Source organism: Polistes fuscatus, unplaced genomic scaffold (assembly GCF_010416935.1).
Source record: "Polistes fuscatus isolate 324 unplaced genomic scaffold, CU_Pfus_HIC Scaffold10, whole genome shotgun sequence".
In the NCBI taxonomy this organism is placed as follows: Eukaryota; Metazoa; Arthropoda; class Insecta; order Hymenoptera; family Vespidae; genus Polistes; species Polistes fuscatus.
This window is the reverse complement of record NW_025112998.1, coordinates 5790348-5803769: the sequence shown is the minus strand read 5'-3', so window position 1 is coordinate 5803769 and position 13422 is coordinate 5790348. Positions and strand designations below refer to the sequence as shown.

Sequence of the window (13422 nt, the reverse complement as noted above, 5' to 3'; positions counted from 1 at the left end):
TCAGTAAAAACCACTAATATACCAAAGCCTGAAAAAAATGTAATACAAATATCACTCGCAATGTTAAATAATAAGAATATTCTTATAATGATTAATTCGTTAACAGGATTGTATTAACAACACAATTTGGAATTGCACATAAAGCAATTATTTCATACGTAATCATTAAGAATGATTGATCATTTATCTTTGCTGATATTCTTTCAACACTATTCGACATACTTATTGTATTTCTTGCGAAGTAGTTTAAAAAAAAAAGAAAAGAAAAAAGAACAAAAAAAAAATAGAATGTGAAAATAGCATTAAATTTGGGCACTTACCGAGTTAGTTATATGGTATTTTTATATTGGTGAAACTATAATACAATCCTGTGAAAAAAGTAAGATAAGGCACAGTACCATATAATAGAATAATGGTGGTTAATGGCACCATAAATCGTCCCTAACATACATATTGCCTATGACATACCAGATAAATGAAAGCTGATTTGTGATTTTTACAAAATATCTTTCAATCTTTACATTCATATTGACGTTATGATCTTTATGTAAAGGCCTATTGTCGAAACGTGTTATTAACAAAGTATAATGCCTTTCATGCATAACAGAGTACTGTTTTATTGAGTACTTTAGAAAAAAAAAAAAAGAAAAATTACAAATACAAATACACTGTCAATATCACGTTTTTCATATTTCAATAAATGAGTCGAGAATATTTTTCCAAATTTAATAACACGAAATGAACATCTCTAATGACTCATCATTTTGTAAAAATCACAAATGCTTTTCATCAAACGTATCACGTATTGATATATCAATATTAGTTTTACATGCTTCATTAAGTGGTGATGAAAAATAGATAACTATCATTAAAAATAACATAATAGGCCAAAGCACGAAAAAAGAAAAATATTTTAATTAAAATGATTTATTATTTAAAATAATGTGATAAATAATTCCATTAGATGCTCGTTTAATGATTGTTAATTTGTTGTCCACTTTTTGTATTCTTCTTTATTCGTTTATAACAAATTAACGTATCGAAAAATCAATATTTGATATAATAGACCTTATTATAATGTAATATGATACATTAATCGTATTATCAATTATTAGAATTATACTCTGTGTACCTATTTGTTTTTCATTATATTATTATTTTATCTGTTTTATTTTACTAAATTAATTATATATAGTTATAATATGAAATGTTCCATTTAGAATATTCATTGTAATACTGCTTTTTAAGTAGATGATCTATATTTTATTCGTTGTATGATAATTGAAATATTAGAAAATCATTGGTCTTTTAATATTATGTCGTTACAGTAAATGTGATCTTGATCAATTATAAGACCTTTGCAAGTGATCCATGCAATAATATTTAACCAATGATTATCTAATAGATTTATTTAGTTTAACATTAAAATAATGTATATTGCACACATTCCATCAAGTACAAAAATGTCTTCTATATTAGTTTTATTGATCAATATATGGAAGTCGAATATTTCTATCATAATTTGAATATTATTTAAGTATTTATACAAAAAGAAATGGAGAAAGTAAAGGTTGTGCTTGAGTGTCTAATACTATCATTAAATTAGAATGTAGTAATTTCACTGCAGTAAGTCAGAGAGAACAAACATTAGGCACATATCAGAGAAAAACACAAGATCATTCTTATTCACCACTGGCATTTAGATTTTTACTGATTGCAATTATTAGCAATACCGTGTATTATATGATGATGATGATAATAATAATAATAATAATAATAATAATAATAATAATTAAAATAATAATAATAAAATGAAGAAGAAGAAAATAACTAGATTATAATTTATCCTGGAATAAAATAACACAGAAATAATACAAATCCTGAAGTTAATAAGCTAAAAAAAAAAAGTGACAAATAATAATATCAATGTGCATTTAGTAACAAGCGCTGGGCCTTGCAAACATAACTTATTCTTTACGCGTAGTAAATTTTCAAGTTTTTATACATATTGAATGTAATTAATAATGTTTTGGTAAATAACAAATTAGGAAATATTTTAGCTGCGCAAGATATACAATTGCAATCGGAGTAAAAGCATATAATAAGACAGGGTTAATCGCCCATATCCTGTTTCTTTTAAAAAATATTATTTTATTAATTATGAGTTAATCTCAAATTTTCTGTATTTAAATATATATATATATATATTTAAATATACGAATATAATGTATTTTAACTTGGAATTACATCAACTATTTGTAGTTTCCATTAAACATTTTGTGATGATGGTTGTCATTATAATCACTATAAAAGTCATGCTACTTTATTTATAAAAATCATAACAAATATACAATAAATAATCATTCATAATTATTGTGTATTTAGATGGTATATTTATTTAATCATAATAATTATTTATTTAATTATACTAGCTTTTTTTAGATATATTCCTACGTAAGTAATGTTTTTTCAATAGAGTTGCATAATTGTTGCATCTTATTAATGGGCGTATACTCAGCCACTAAAATAGCATTAGCAATGGCAATAGTTTGGTGTACTGACTTGGTTTTAACCCATATTCTACCATTCATGCCAATGGCAACTTCGTACGGTTGGCTTTTGCCAAGGAATTTAAGTAACATACAATCTGGATTAAGTAATTTCCTTACAAGATTTAAGGAACAGTTAAATAACATACCATCAGAACTTAATACACCTAACTTTTTTTCTTTTCCTTCTGAATCAACGCATACAAGTTCTGGTTCCATATCTTTAATAGCTACGAGTAACTTAGCAAACACAGCATCTCCAATTTGTATATCTGGACGGTTTTTCTTGGTAGCACCTTCGAAAGCCAAATAGGATAGAGACGCGCTCTCTTTAGAACCTATATCTACTTTAAATATATCTCCTACTTTTTGGGTAACAATACCGATAACTATTTCTCTTCGATTAGGTATATAACTATAAAACAAAAAGTATATGTCAAATAAAATTAAATATAAAATAAGATTAAATATTTTAAAAATCTAACCGTTTTTGATAATTGTCTACATAATAAATAGCAGGAGCACGTTTTTTTAAAGTACCAGCTTTACAAATATAAACAGTATCAGCTTCACGTCGAAGTCCTGGTCCCAATATTATTTTTTCTTTTGCATCATTTTTAATATCTTTAACGATATCACCTGGCATAACTACGTCATTGACCTTAACTTCCATTTTTTTAAATTATATTTTAATTCTAATTGAAATGTTAACTGAAAATAAAACAGCTGTTTGAGGATATACGAATATAAATAAAAATAATACTATAAAACAATTAGAATTAACTAAACTCATTAATCCCTAATTGAGAACAATTTTCATTCAGTTTTATAAACAAGCATAGATGTAAACACAATTACAATCCTAACCTATAAACCTAACCTATAACCTCAAAGTTGTTTGTACATGTGCTAAGATACGCATATATACCTTATTGGTAGGAATCATTCAATGTACACTAATCATATATATGAACAGTTTGATCAAAAGTAGTTTATACGTATAGGTTAGTAAAATGGTATAGATTACGTTAAAAGTTTAACTGTTGGCTATACTGTTGATAAAAGTAAATCGTTAATCAATATACCATTTTTGTATTAAACGAATTAAATAATATATATTTAATGAATATAAGTTCAATTACTACGAAATAAACAGTAGTTTAATCAATAAATAATCATAACGTTACCTTTTTTTATATTTTGTCCATTTAAATGTTACTGAATGTCATTGAATAGCTTTGAAAATGCACCTTATCATTTGGGTTACTGTTAACCATCAGATGGAGTTAAAAACGAATGAGAGCTAAAATTTAATAATTATTAACCAAGAACGGATTTTAAGTAATATACCAGTACTTATAAATCTACACCGGCAAGTTATACGATTAATTAGTAACATTAATTTAAGTATTAGGAAATATTATATTTACAGTAACACACAAATATGTTGATCAAAGTGAAGGTAAGAGATATATGTTGACAGAATTTAATAATATCTTTATTAACCTAAGAGTTTATTATTATTTCAACTCTTTTCCATTTTATATTTTTCAGACACTTACGGGCAAAGAGGCAAGTATTTTCATATCAACATGATCATATTAATATTCAACGGTATTGTATCTCCATATTTAAAAAAAAATAGTAATATAATAAGTTATTATGTCTGTCAAGTTGAAAAGAATTGGATGCTTAGTAAAAAAGAAAAAAAAAAGTGTAAATGAAAAACTGTTTGCTCTATTAAAAATATATATTTTACATTTGAATAATTTCTATGAATATTATAGCGGTGTATAATCTTTGTCAATTGTGCAGATTGAAATAGATATAGAACCTACCGACAAAGTAGAAAGAATCAAAGAAAGAGTGGAAGAAAAGGAAGGAATACCGCCACAACAGCAGCGGTTAATATTTTCTGGCAAACAAATGTATGTATATTTATCAAATTATACTTATCTTTTTTTTTAATAAGGATTTCTTAAATACAAATATTGATTTAATATTTAGGATTCGAACAATGTTAATGATATTGATTATTACACATTAATATATATATTAGTCACAAATAATATATATATATAGCGTATACTTATATATTTTAATAATGTATTATTATATTATTATGAAGACAATAGTAATACTGTTTCTACAAAAATTTCAAATTTTCCTTTGATTTATATATAATTATTATTTTAAATCAAAATATACATATATATATGTATGTGTGTGTGTGTGTGTGATTTCAGGAACGACGAAAAAACAGCACAAGATTATAAAGTACAAGGTGGATCGGTGCTACATTTAGTACTTGCGTTAAGAGGAGGCTTATAATTAATGTACTTTCTTTTTCACATGTGACTTTGTAATTAATAAAAGCAAAAAATGCGGGAAGGCTACTACTTGTAAGAAATAACAAATACGTCAACTTAACAAAAGTTACGCTTAAATTCAGTTTAAAAAAAATACTTCTTCGAGTAGAGCCAGCAGTAACATAGAAATCATTATAAGATTACATTAACAATAGATCATATAAATAATGTGTTTGTAATGTGACTATTAAAAGTATTTCTAGCTTCTAAATATATTGGATTATTTTTTTACTTTTTTTTTTTATTTACTTATTTCAATGTAGTATGCATATCTATTTAATTCTACGACACATAATGGAAAGACAACAATAGTGAATAAATGACCACAGGCTTATAATATTTAATTTCAATATGTTTATGTGTTTCTATTATTTCTAAAATAGCTATACCAAATATCTTTAAAATATTATGCAAAACGTACTAAGTTATTCTAATAATTTCTAATACTGATAATACAGTATCCTTCTTACAAAGAAGTATGAAATTTACATAGATTTAAAAATTCTACATTTTTATATTCGATGTTTTTCTCTTTTTTTTTTTTTTTTTTTATTTTAATAAAAAACAATTAGAAATAAAATGAGCACATAATGTTGTTCGTTAATAAGTTTGTTAAATAAAATCAAGATCTTAGTTTCTATGATATCTGCTATTATGTGTTGCTCGGCTCCATTTAGTTTTGAAGAAACGATGACAAATCCCACAATATGCTGCAACGTTTGATGAATTTTCATGTTTTGATGTTATATGTCGTAGTAGCGCGTGCTGTGTAGTACATGTAACACCACATTTCTTGCATTGCAGAAGACGCTGAGATACTGAAGTTTGTATATTCCTTGCTGGTTTCCATGTTCCTGAAGATTCTATAAATTTATACTTGAATTTATCTTCCTAAATTTCTTGTCAATTTAATATCATCTTTTATCTATACATTCTCCATTCTGTTGTTCTATTACATGTAATAATATTAAATAATATGTAATAATGTTGATACTCTAAGAAATAGGTCACAATATAAATAAAACAAAAATTCTACAAAAACATATAACTCTAACAAATACTACGTCATTTTTATTTGAATGCCATTGAAATATTTTTTTTTTGATTTTTATTTTTAATTATATACCATATAAATTGTAATAGTTCATGAATTATTTACTCTAATTTGAGATACATAAAAGCGCGGTAAACCGATTGCGTATCAAACTGCAAACCATCGTGAAATATAATTCATTTTGAAATAATAGAAAAATTGTACATCAGGAAAGGTACATCACAAATCATTTTATTTACATTACAGCAATAACATCTTTTAAGCATAGTCTTACATTGCCTTTGATTACGTTACAAACTCGTAGATATAAGATCTATAATAAAATACATACGTATTTAAAACGAGAACGAAAGATATTCGTTCATTATAACCCGAACGTTCAACGTCATTATCTTATCTACAGAATAGCTCCGTTTTTTAAATAATCATCGTGAATCTGTGCTCTCGTTTTTCTTCGGTGTTTTTTCTTCTTCCTTTTTTTCTTTCTCGCATTTATACGCCATTATTAAACTTAAAAATAAATACATACTCATCGCGTGATTTTTGTCTTGTGAATTTGTTCGTTTATATATATATATATATTTCTACGTACTTCTTGTGCAAATGAATTTTAAGCCGAACGTGTACATAAATACTATGATAAATATGCTCCTTAGTCGATTTTATTTAACATCCAAATCGTATTTTAGAAATTTTGAAAAATTTCTTCTTTATCGACCATGCGCGGATGTCTTTTTAAACTTTTATAAATCAATTTTTACTTCTCTTATTTTATTATATTTTCATTTGTTAATTTTTCGATCATCGTGTTCTTTTTTTACGTCGACAAGTTAGAATAACTTAAGAGCGGACATTAACATTTTCTTGCCATTGAGTTTTTTTTATCCTTTTTTTTCTTTTTGCTTTACATGCACACAAGTACGTTAGTTGAAAATTTTCTTTCTAAATGTTCACTTATATATATATATATAATAATAATAATAATAATTACGAATATCCAATATAAGCAACACTTACTATGCACAATTGCATAGGTGCGTATGCAGCGTTTATAGTAATTATTATAATCACTCTAAATACGTAATGATTAAAAATTGACGGAACAATTGAATAAACATTATTTCAACAAAAAAATTATAACAATAAGAAATAAAAATTGAAAGAAATTCGAACAGAATTAAATCAATTCAATAAACGTTGTATTCTTTAAAAGTGAGATCACTGACTGTACTGTAATATTCTTAAAAAAAAAAAAACAAAAAAAAAATAATTATAATAATAATAATAATAATAATAATAATAATATTACAAATAAATTAACAAAAGAAAAATCGATTGTTTTCATTCCCATATTTGTTCGATTACAACGAGTTACGATATTTCGGTGAATTATCTTTCAACATTACTCCAACTACTTTACATTTGAATACAATCACTTATATTTTATATATATATAATATATATATAATATATATATATCATATATTATTAACGACTTATACGTATGCACAGCGTTACGATCAAGCATGTGTTTCGATAAGTGGAACGATATCTTAATATTTATTATTATTATTATAAATGACTAATTGTAAATACTTTACAAGACCTTTTCTCAATTAGCATTCCTCAAAGTTCACATTTTCTGTCAAACATAAATCATTTCTCTTACGAACATATGTAACACATCGCATAATCTTTCTCGTACACATAAAATTTTCGAACCCTCAAATTTTATGAAATTATTCAAATTTGCATGGTTTTTTGTCTGGTTTTTTTTATTTCCCCCATTAGTAGGGTCGACTCGTCGAGTTGAGAGAAATATTGTCATTTCTCGGTGTAACTTTTTAATATTTGTTTCATTTTTTTTGTATTATTTTTCGCACTTTACTTTTTTTTTTGTATTTGCATTTGCATATTTCTGTATTAATTCTTTTTGTTTAATATTTTTTTCTTTTTTTACGCAAGATGATGATAATATGATCAGGGCAAAGCTGGTAACAAAAAATTAACAAGTCATTACTATTAGATAATAATTTATACTCTTTACAATTGTGTCATGTTTCAACTATGGTAACTATCTGATAAAGGATCAATGTATCGTCAAACGTGGAAATTAGATTAGCCGCGTGTAAGGCACTGTCTATTTTAACGGTGATTTCGAAGCAGCTAAAAACACCATCGTCGATCACAAAGAAAACCCTTTTCTTTTTTTTTTTTTTTTTTTTTTTTTAATTGTATTTATTAACTTTTTTTTTTAAACTGTTTTATTTTTTTTTAAACTGTTTTTTCTTTTCTATTTCATTTATTTTTCCTTTCTTTATTTTTTTCTTAATATATTGCATTGGTTTTGTATGGGGTTTTGTATGAGTGGTGTATGTAATATGTGTATGCGAGTGTGAAATACGTGAACGCCATTTTTATGAAAAGGTAGAAAGTTGATTTTTTTGTTTTTATTCGATTTTTTCGATCGAAAAATCTGTTATCGATCTTTTTTTTCTTTCTTTTTTATTTAATTGTATAATTCGAACGAGACGATTTTGATGGTAAACGATATGATATCGATTTACGATTGCAAGCAAGTCACTGGAAACAAATATGGCGGATTATGAGGGCAAAGTTTGATCCTTTCCCCCCTTTTTTAAGGATATTTTTTTTGTAGTTTTATAAGTTCGTATCTCAGAGTAATAATACTAAATAATAATGATAATTTTTATATATCATGATTTGTTGGAAAAATAAAACAAAATAAAAAATAGAAAGAGAGAGAGAGAGAGAGAGCAATGTGGTTGACAAAATGAAAAGGAACTTTCAAATATTAATATAATAATATGTAAATAAATAAACACTAACGTAAGATCTAAAAAAAGGAGATCACGAAATTATTAATTAGAATTATTTTCTAAGATCAGTCATCGGTGACTAGAAGATGAAAGCAAGCGTGTTACGCATTTGTGTAATTATTTTTTCTTTCTTTCTTTTTTTTTCCTTTTTTCTTATTTTTTCTTTTTTCAATAGACATTTATATCACGATTAGGATAAACTAATCTACTAATCTACTAATTTTCAATATTTAAATATAACCATCCTATCAAATATAATTGGATCAATCGAATTGGATCGGTCGACAGGTATTGAAAAATAAAAATATCGAATGATATTACGAATATACGGATGGTGAAACAGAAATATCCCTCAATCCTCTTATAACACGATATTTTTATAACACATTTTCCATATAGGTAAAACCTAAAATAAATTCATATAACAGCCTTATCATATAGCAGACATTTTTTCATCGCTACTGTTTAGTTTAAACACGAGAACGAATAAACCGTGCTTATAAAAGGATTGAGTATAATAAACTTTAAAAAAAAAGAAGAAAAAAACAACAAATGTAAAAAAAAGAAAGCTACATTATATGAAAAGAAGAAAAATATTCTCTTCTTCCGACGCGTCGATAAAGGATTGAAAATGTTGACTCGATTTTTTGTTCATTTTCAATGGAGATAGAAGGAGGAAGGATAAGGGAAAAAGAAAAAAAGAAAGAAAGAGAGAGAGAGAGAGAGAGAAATAATTTAATCGCGTCGATAAAAAGATAAAATAAGAAAAGAAAAAGGAAAAAAAAAATAACGAGGAGGTCTTTCAAAATTACGAGTCCAATTTTTTTTTCGGACTGCGTTGCCTCTGCATCGTTTTTTGCCATTGCATGTTATGTTTCAGACGCATATGACGTCGCAGGTCGGTTCTACGACTGAGAGTGGTGTGACATAGGATGCAGGTCGTCTGGTTGCGATGCACTTCGAGGTGCTGGGTCAGCGAAGCAAGGTGCTTGTAAACGCTTCCACAGAGTCTGCAGGAAAAACATCCTGGACCCTGCATCACCACTTGACCAGTTGTATCGCCAACATGCTTCCAATTGCGTCCCACCCCCCCTGCAACACATTAATAGCCACGTGACCCGCCTGATTCCTCATAATAAACAAAAGCCTTTGCAATTACAATGCATGTGTTGGTTTCTAAATGCGCAATACTCTCTGCATGTGTTTGTGTGTTATTTTGTTCTCCTAATCTCTTTAATGAGTTTATGTGTATGTGTATGAGCGAAAGGAAATATGAGGAAGATCAAAATAAAAAGGACAATTTTCGAAAATAATGAACATACAAAATTGGAATATGTAACATTATCTGTTATTTTATTTTCTACGTGTAGGATTATTGTTATATTTGATGTTATGCCTTCGTGACTATTATTTTTTTCATTTTTTGCAAATAGATATTTTGAATGAAACATTTATGTAAGTCACGATCGCATATTCGAATTTACAACGTTTATGATTTTTTGAAGTTCAACTTTTAATTCTTTCTCTTATGTTTTCTTTGTTCTTTTTAATTTAATTTTTATATTTCATTTTCGAAAATTACTGATACAAATTAAAATGGTTATTTACAAAATTCCTGTAATATTGATAATAGCTAAGATATAAAAGCTTTCGTTTGTAATAAATATGATATTAATACTGAACACAAACGACCACTGAAAGCGAAAAGGCGATTTTGTGATTTGTATTTATGACATGTATGTATGTATGTATGTGTGTACATGTATATGAGTAATTCGAATTTTGCAAATTTTATTTTATTTACTTGTTTTATTTTTTGTTTTTATTTTCTTTTTTCTTAATTCACGAGCACGTGACTAAACGTAACAAGCTTGCTACTTTTAACGTTATTCAGAGACCTTTTAAATCCATTTAAGTAATTATCAATTTTTGTGCGAATATTCGAGACAATTAATTAATATAAACGTTTAAGAGAAATAATATATATTATGCTAAATATGTATATATATATATATATAACGACAAGATAAATATATATAATTTTTTTTTAGTGAAAAATGCGTGTGGGTCAACGTGCACCGTATTAAACAGAAGGGGATGGAGGGCGGGGGATGGGGGGAAATCAGCATGTTTATGTATGTTATAACGGGGGAAGGGAATGATGATGACTCACAAGAAAAATATAGTCACCGAATGAAACATAAATTGTGGCTTGCAATAAAAATACTTAAAAATGATAAAATTAATGAATCCGAGGAATCTCCGTAAAATCAATCAATCAATGAATGAATTAATTGAAAATGCGATGGAAGCAGAAACAAAATGGCGTATTCAATCATCATTCGTTTCTTATTTTTTGCTTTCGAGCTAATCCACGTAACACGTTTCTAAATCCAGTCTTTCTTTTTTGCATATTATCGTTCCTTATCTGATTAACTATGTCTGAAATGATCAATAACAGCCTTTCGAGTTTAATATCTTGATTTGATATCATACATATTTGGAGAAGTATATATAATATTGTTATATACTTAATAGAGTATATTTGTTTTTTATTAGTTTCTTCTTTTTAAATATGTATAACATGCTTTTTCGATAAACGTGTAGATAAGTATTGAATCGCATAATTCCGTGCTTTTTTTTTTCTTTTTTTTTTCTTTTTTTTTAGATATACACATGTATAAGTTACGATTAAAATGACAAAGTCGCATTTGTAATAATATTATTATCGAATACATCGTTTTCTCATTTGATACTTAATGTTATTATTATTATTATTATTATTATAATTTATGGTTACTTATAGAATTGTTCGCTTAAATAATAATCATTTGAACGAATTTGTAGATATACTTACTTCGTAAAGATTAATATAGATTTGCGGAAGTGCAAATGTTTCTTTTTTCTTTTTTTTTTTCTTTTTTGAGAGAGAACGATTCTTGAGTAAATACACACACAGTATTATATTATATATATAATATACAGGGTGTTTCGTAAGATATGGTATCCATTTCAGGAATGAATAGTATTTCTATTATGTTGTCTGCAAAAACAACGAAAAAACTTCATACTAACATTTAATCCTATTTGACTTTTTATTTTATTTTTTTGTTAGTCAAAGTTATAGCCACTTGTACATTTCAATAATCTACGATAACGCATCTTCGCAATAAGTATATGAAATGGTGTTCTATTCGTTCGGTTTGAAAAGTTACAATTGTTTAATTAAATTTTTATTTACGTGGTCATTAAAAACAATAATGCATTCGACACTCATTGTCAGTAGTGAAAAAAATTCGAACACGTATACAAAAAGATTCCAAACAAATTCGATCACTTTCTGTGAAGATAAACTGTCGCGAATTATTGGAACATAAATGTGACTATAAAAATTAAAACAAGTTGTATCTAACTGTAAATGTAAATAGGATACACGTTTATACGAATTTTCTTCATTGTTTTTCGTGTTTCTCTATTCATTCCAGAAACGTGTCTCACATAATATAAAACACCCTTCTTCCCTGTATATATATACGTTATTATACAATCGTATTAATTAGACATAAAAAATATTAATCGCAAAATGAAAATTACACATACGGATAATCGATATTCAAGGAAAGGACTCACGTTGAATGAATTCATACTTTTTCGACATTTTATTCACACATATTTTTCTTTACTTATACAATGATTAGCTTGATTAAGCAAAACGTAGGGTTACGTAATGATATACATCTATATATATATATATATAGATGTATATATATAATATGCTTCTTTTCTGTTCTTTTTGTTTGTTTTTTTATAAATAATCAACTAAAGAAATATCAATTTACTTAAATTAATCACTGAAAAATCTTGTACTATGTAGTATTGTGTTCTGTTTTTTTTTTTTTGTATCGAGGAATGTGCATAATTATTTTTGGTGGTTTTACACTTTTCTTTTTAATCATTTATTTTTTATCTCCTTCGTATTTAAATAAAACTTTGATACGTAACTGTAATACGTTTGCGCGCGTGTGTGTCTGTGTGTGTGTCGTATGTGTGCACGTGTATACATATATATGTATACTATATAGTATACAATTATTTAAACTATAAAATAAATGAAACTTAAGTTTCTGATTGAAGAAAAACTTCACGTATGGCTCATTCGTCGTTAAATTATTTAAAATATAATTAATATATTCTCAATACACACTTCTTTTTACGGCAAGTTTTAATAAATTTCTTTTTTTTTTTCTTTTTTAATGAGAAGTTATAAATATATATATATATATATAGCACATACCATGTATTATTATTATTTTTATATATTTATTTCGCATATCGACGATGATATTAAGGTTAATTAACAATAATGTGTGAGAGAGAGTGAGAGATCATAGCGAATTAATAATTATTTTTTTTTTCCTTTTATATATTTTATTTCAGCGTATTAATTAGCCTCTTTAATTTATTGCACGAAAATCAGAAACTATAAAAAGTGTCGCTACTTTAATAAATTAATTTCGTGCACGCCTTGTCGTTGGTAAGGTGAATATTTCACTATTAAATTGTACATTAAAAATAAAAATAATAATAAGAAATAATATTATTAATAATAA

At 26.2% G+C, this 13422-nt stretch overlaps 3 protein-coding genes across 8 annotated transcripts in view; 1 reads left to right on the top strand and 2 right to left on the bottom strand.

The window, feature by feature from the left end:
• Window positions 1-2289: 2289 nt before the first annotated feature.
• Window positions 2290-3804, bottom strand: LOC122525995 (exosome complex component RRP40). 5 transcript variants are annotated; one of them, XM_043649058.1, is made up of 3 exons: window positions 3737-3804; window positions 3035-3260; window positions 2290-2964 (listed from the first exon to the last, which is right to left on the bottom strand). In XM_043649058.1, the coding sequence occupies exons 2-3, from the start codon at window positions 3220-3222 to the stop codon at window positions 2451-2453; spliced, it is 702 nt and encodes a 233-aa protein (XP_043504993.1). In that variant the 5' UTR covers window positions 3223-3260; window positions 3737-3804; the 3' UTR covers window positions 2290-2450. The 5 variants fall into 5 exon arrangements, with proteins under 5 accessions (XP_043504993.1, XP_043504992.1, XP_043504991.1 ...); XM_043649057.1 differs by lacking the exon at window positions 3737-3804 and adding an exon at window positions 3478-3602; XM_043649056.1 differs by lacking the exon at window positions 3737-3804 and adding an exon at window positions 3417-3497.
• Window positions 3805-3844: 40 nt separating this feature from the next.
• Window positions 3845-5262, top strand: LOC122525997 (NEDD8). Its single transcript, XM_043649060.1, has 4 exons — window positions 3845-4011; window positions 4104-4121; window positions 4365-4477; window positions 4796-5262. Exons 1-4 carry the CDS (start codon window positions 3994-3996, stop codon window positions 4878-4880), a joined length of 234 nt encoding a protein of 77 aa, XP_043504995.1. The 5' UTR covers window positions 3845-3993; the 3' UTR covers window positions 4881-5262.
• LOC122525994 (protein bric-a-brac 2-like) overlaps window positions 5171-13422 on the bottom strand; it is a 34543-nt gene continuing 26291 nt past the window's right edge. The window contains exon 6 of one of the 2 annotated variants that reach the window (XM_043649054.1): window positions 5171-5781. In XM_043649054.1, coding sequence (XP_043504989.1) covers window positions 5549-5781 — 233 coding nt within the window. In that variant the 3' untranslated portion in view covers window positions 5171-5548. Of the gene's footprint in view, window positions 5782-9024; window positions 9905-13422 lie in introns of those variants that run through there. The other variant, XM_043649052.1, reaches the window with a different exon arrangement.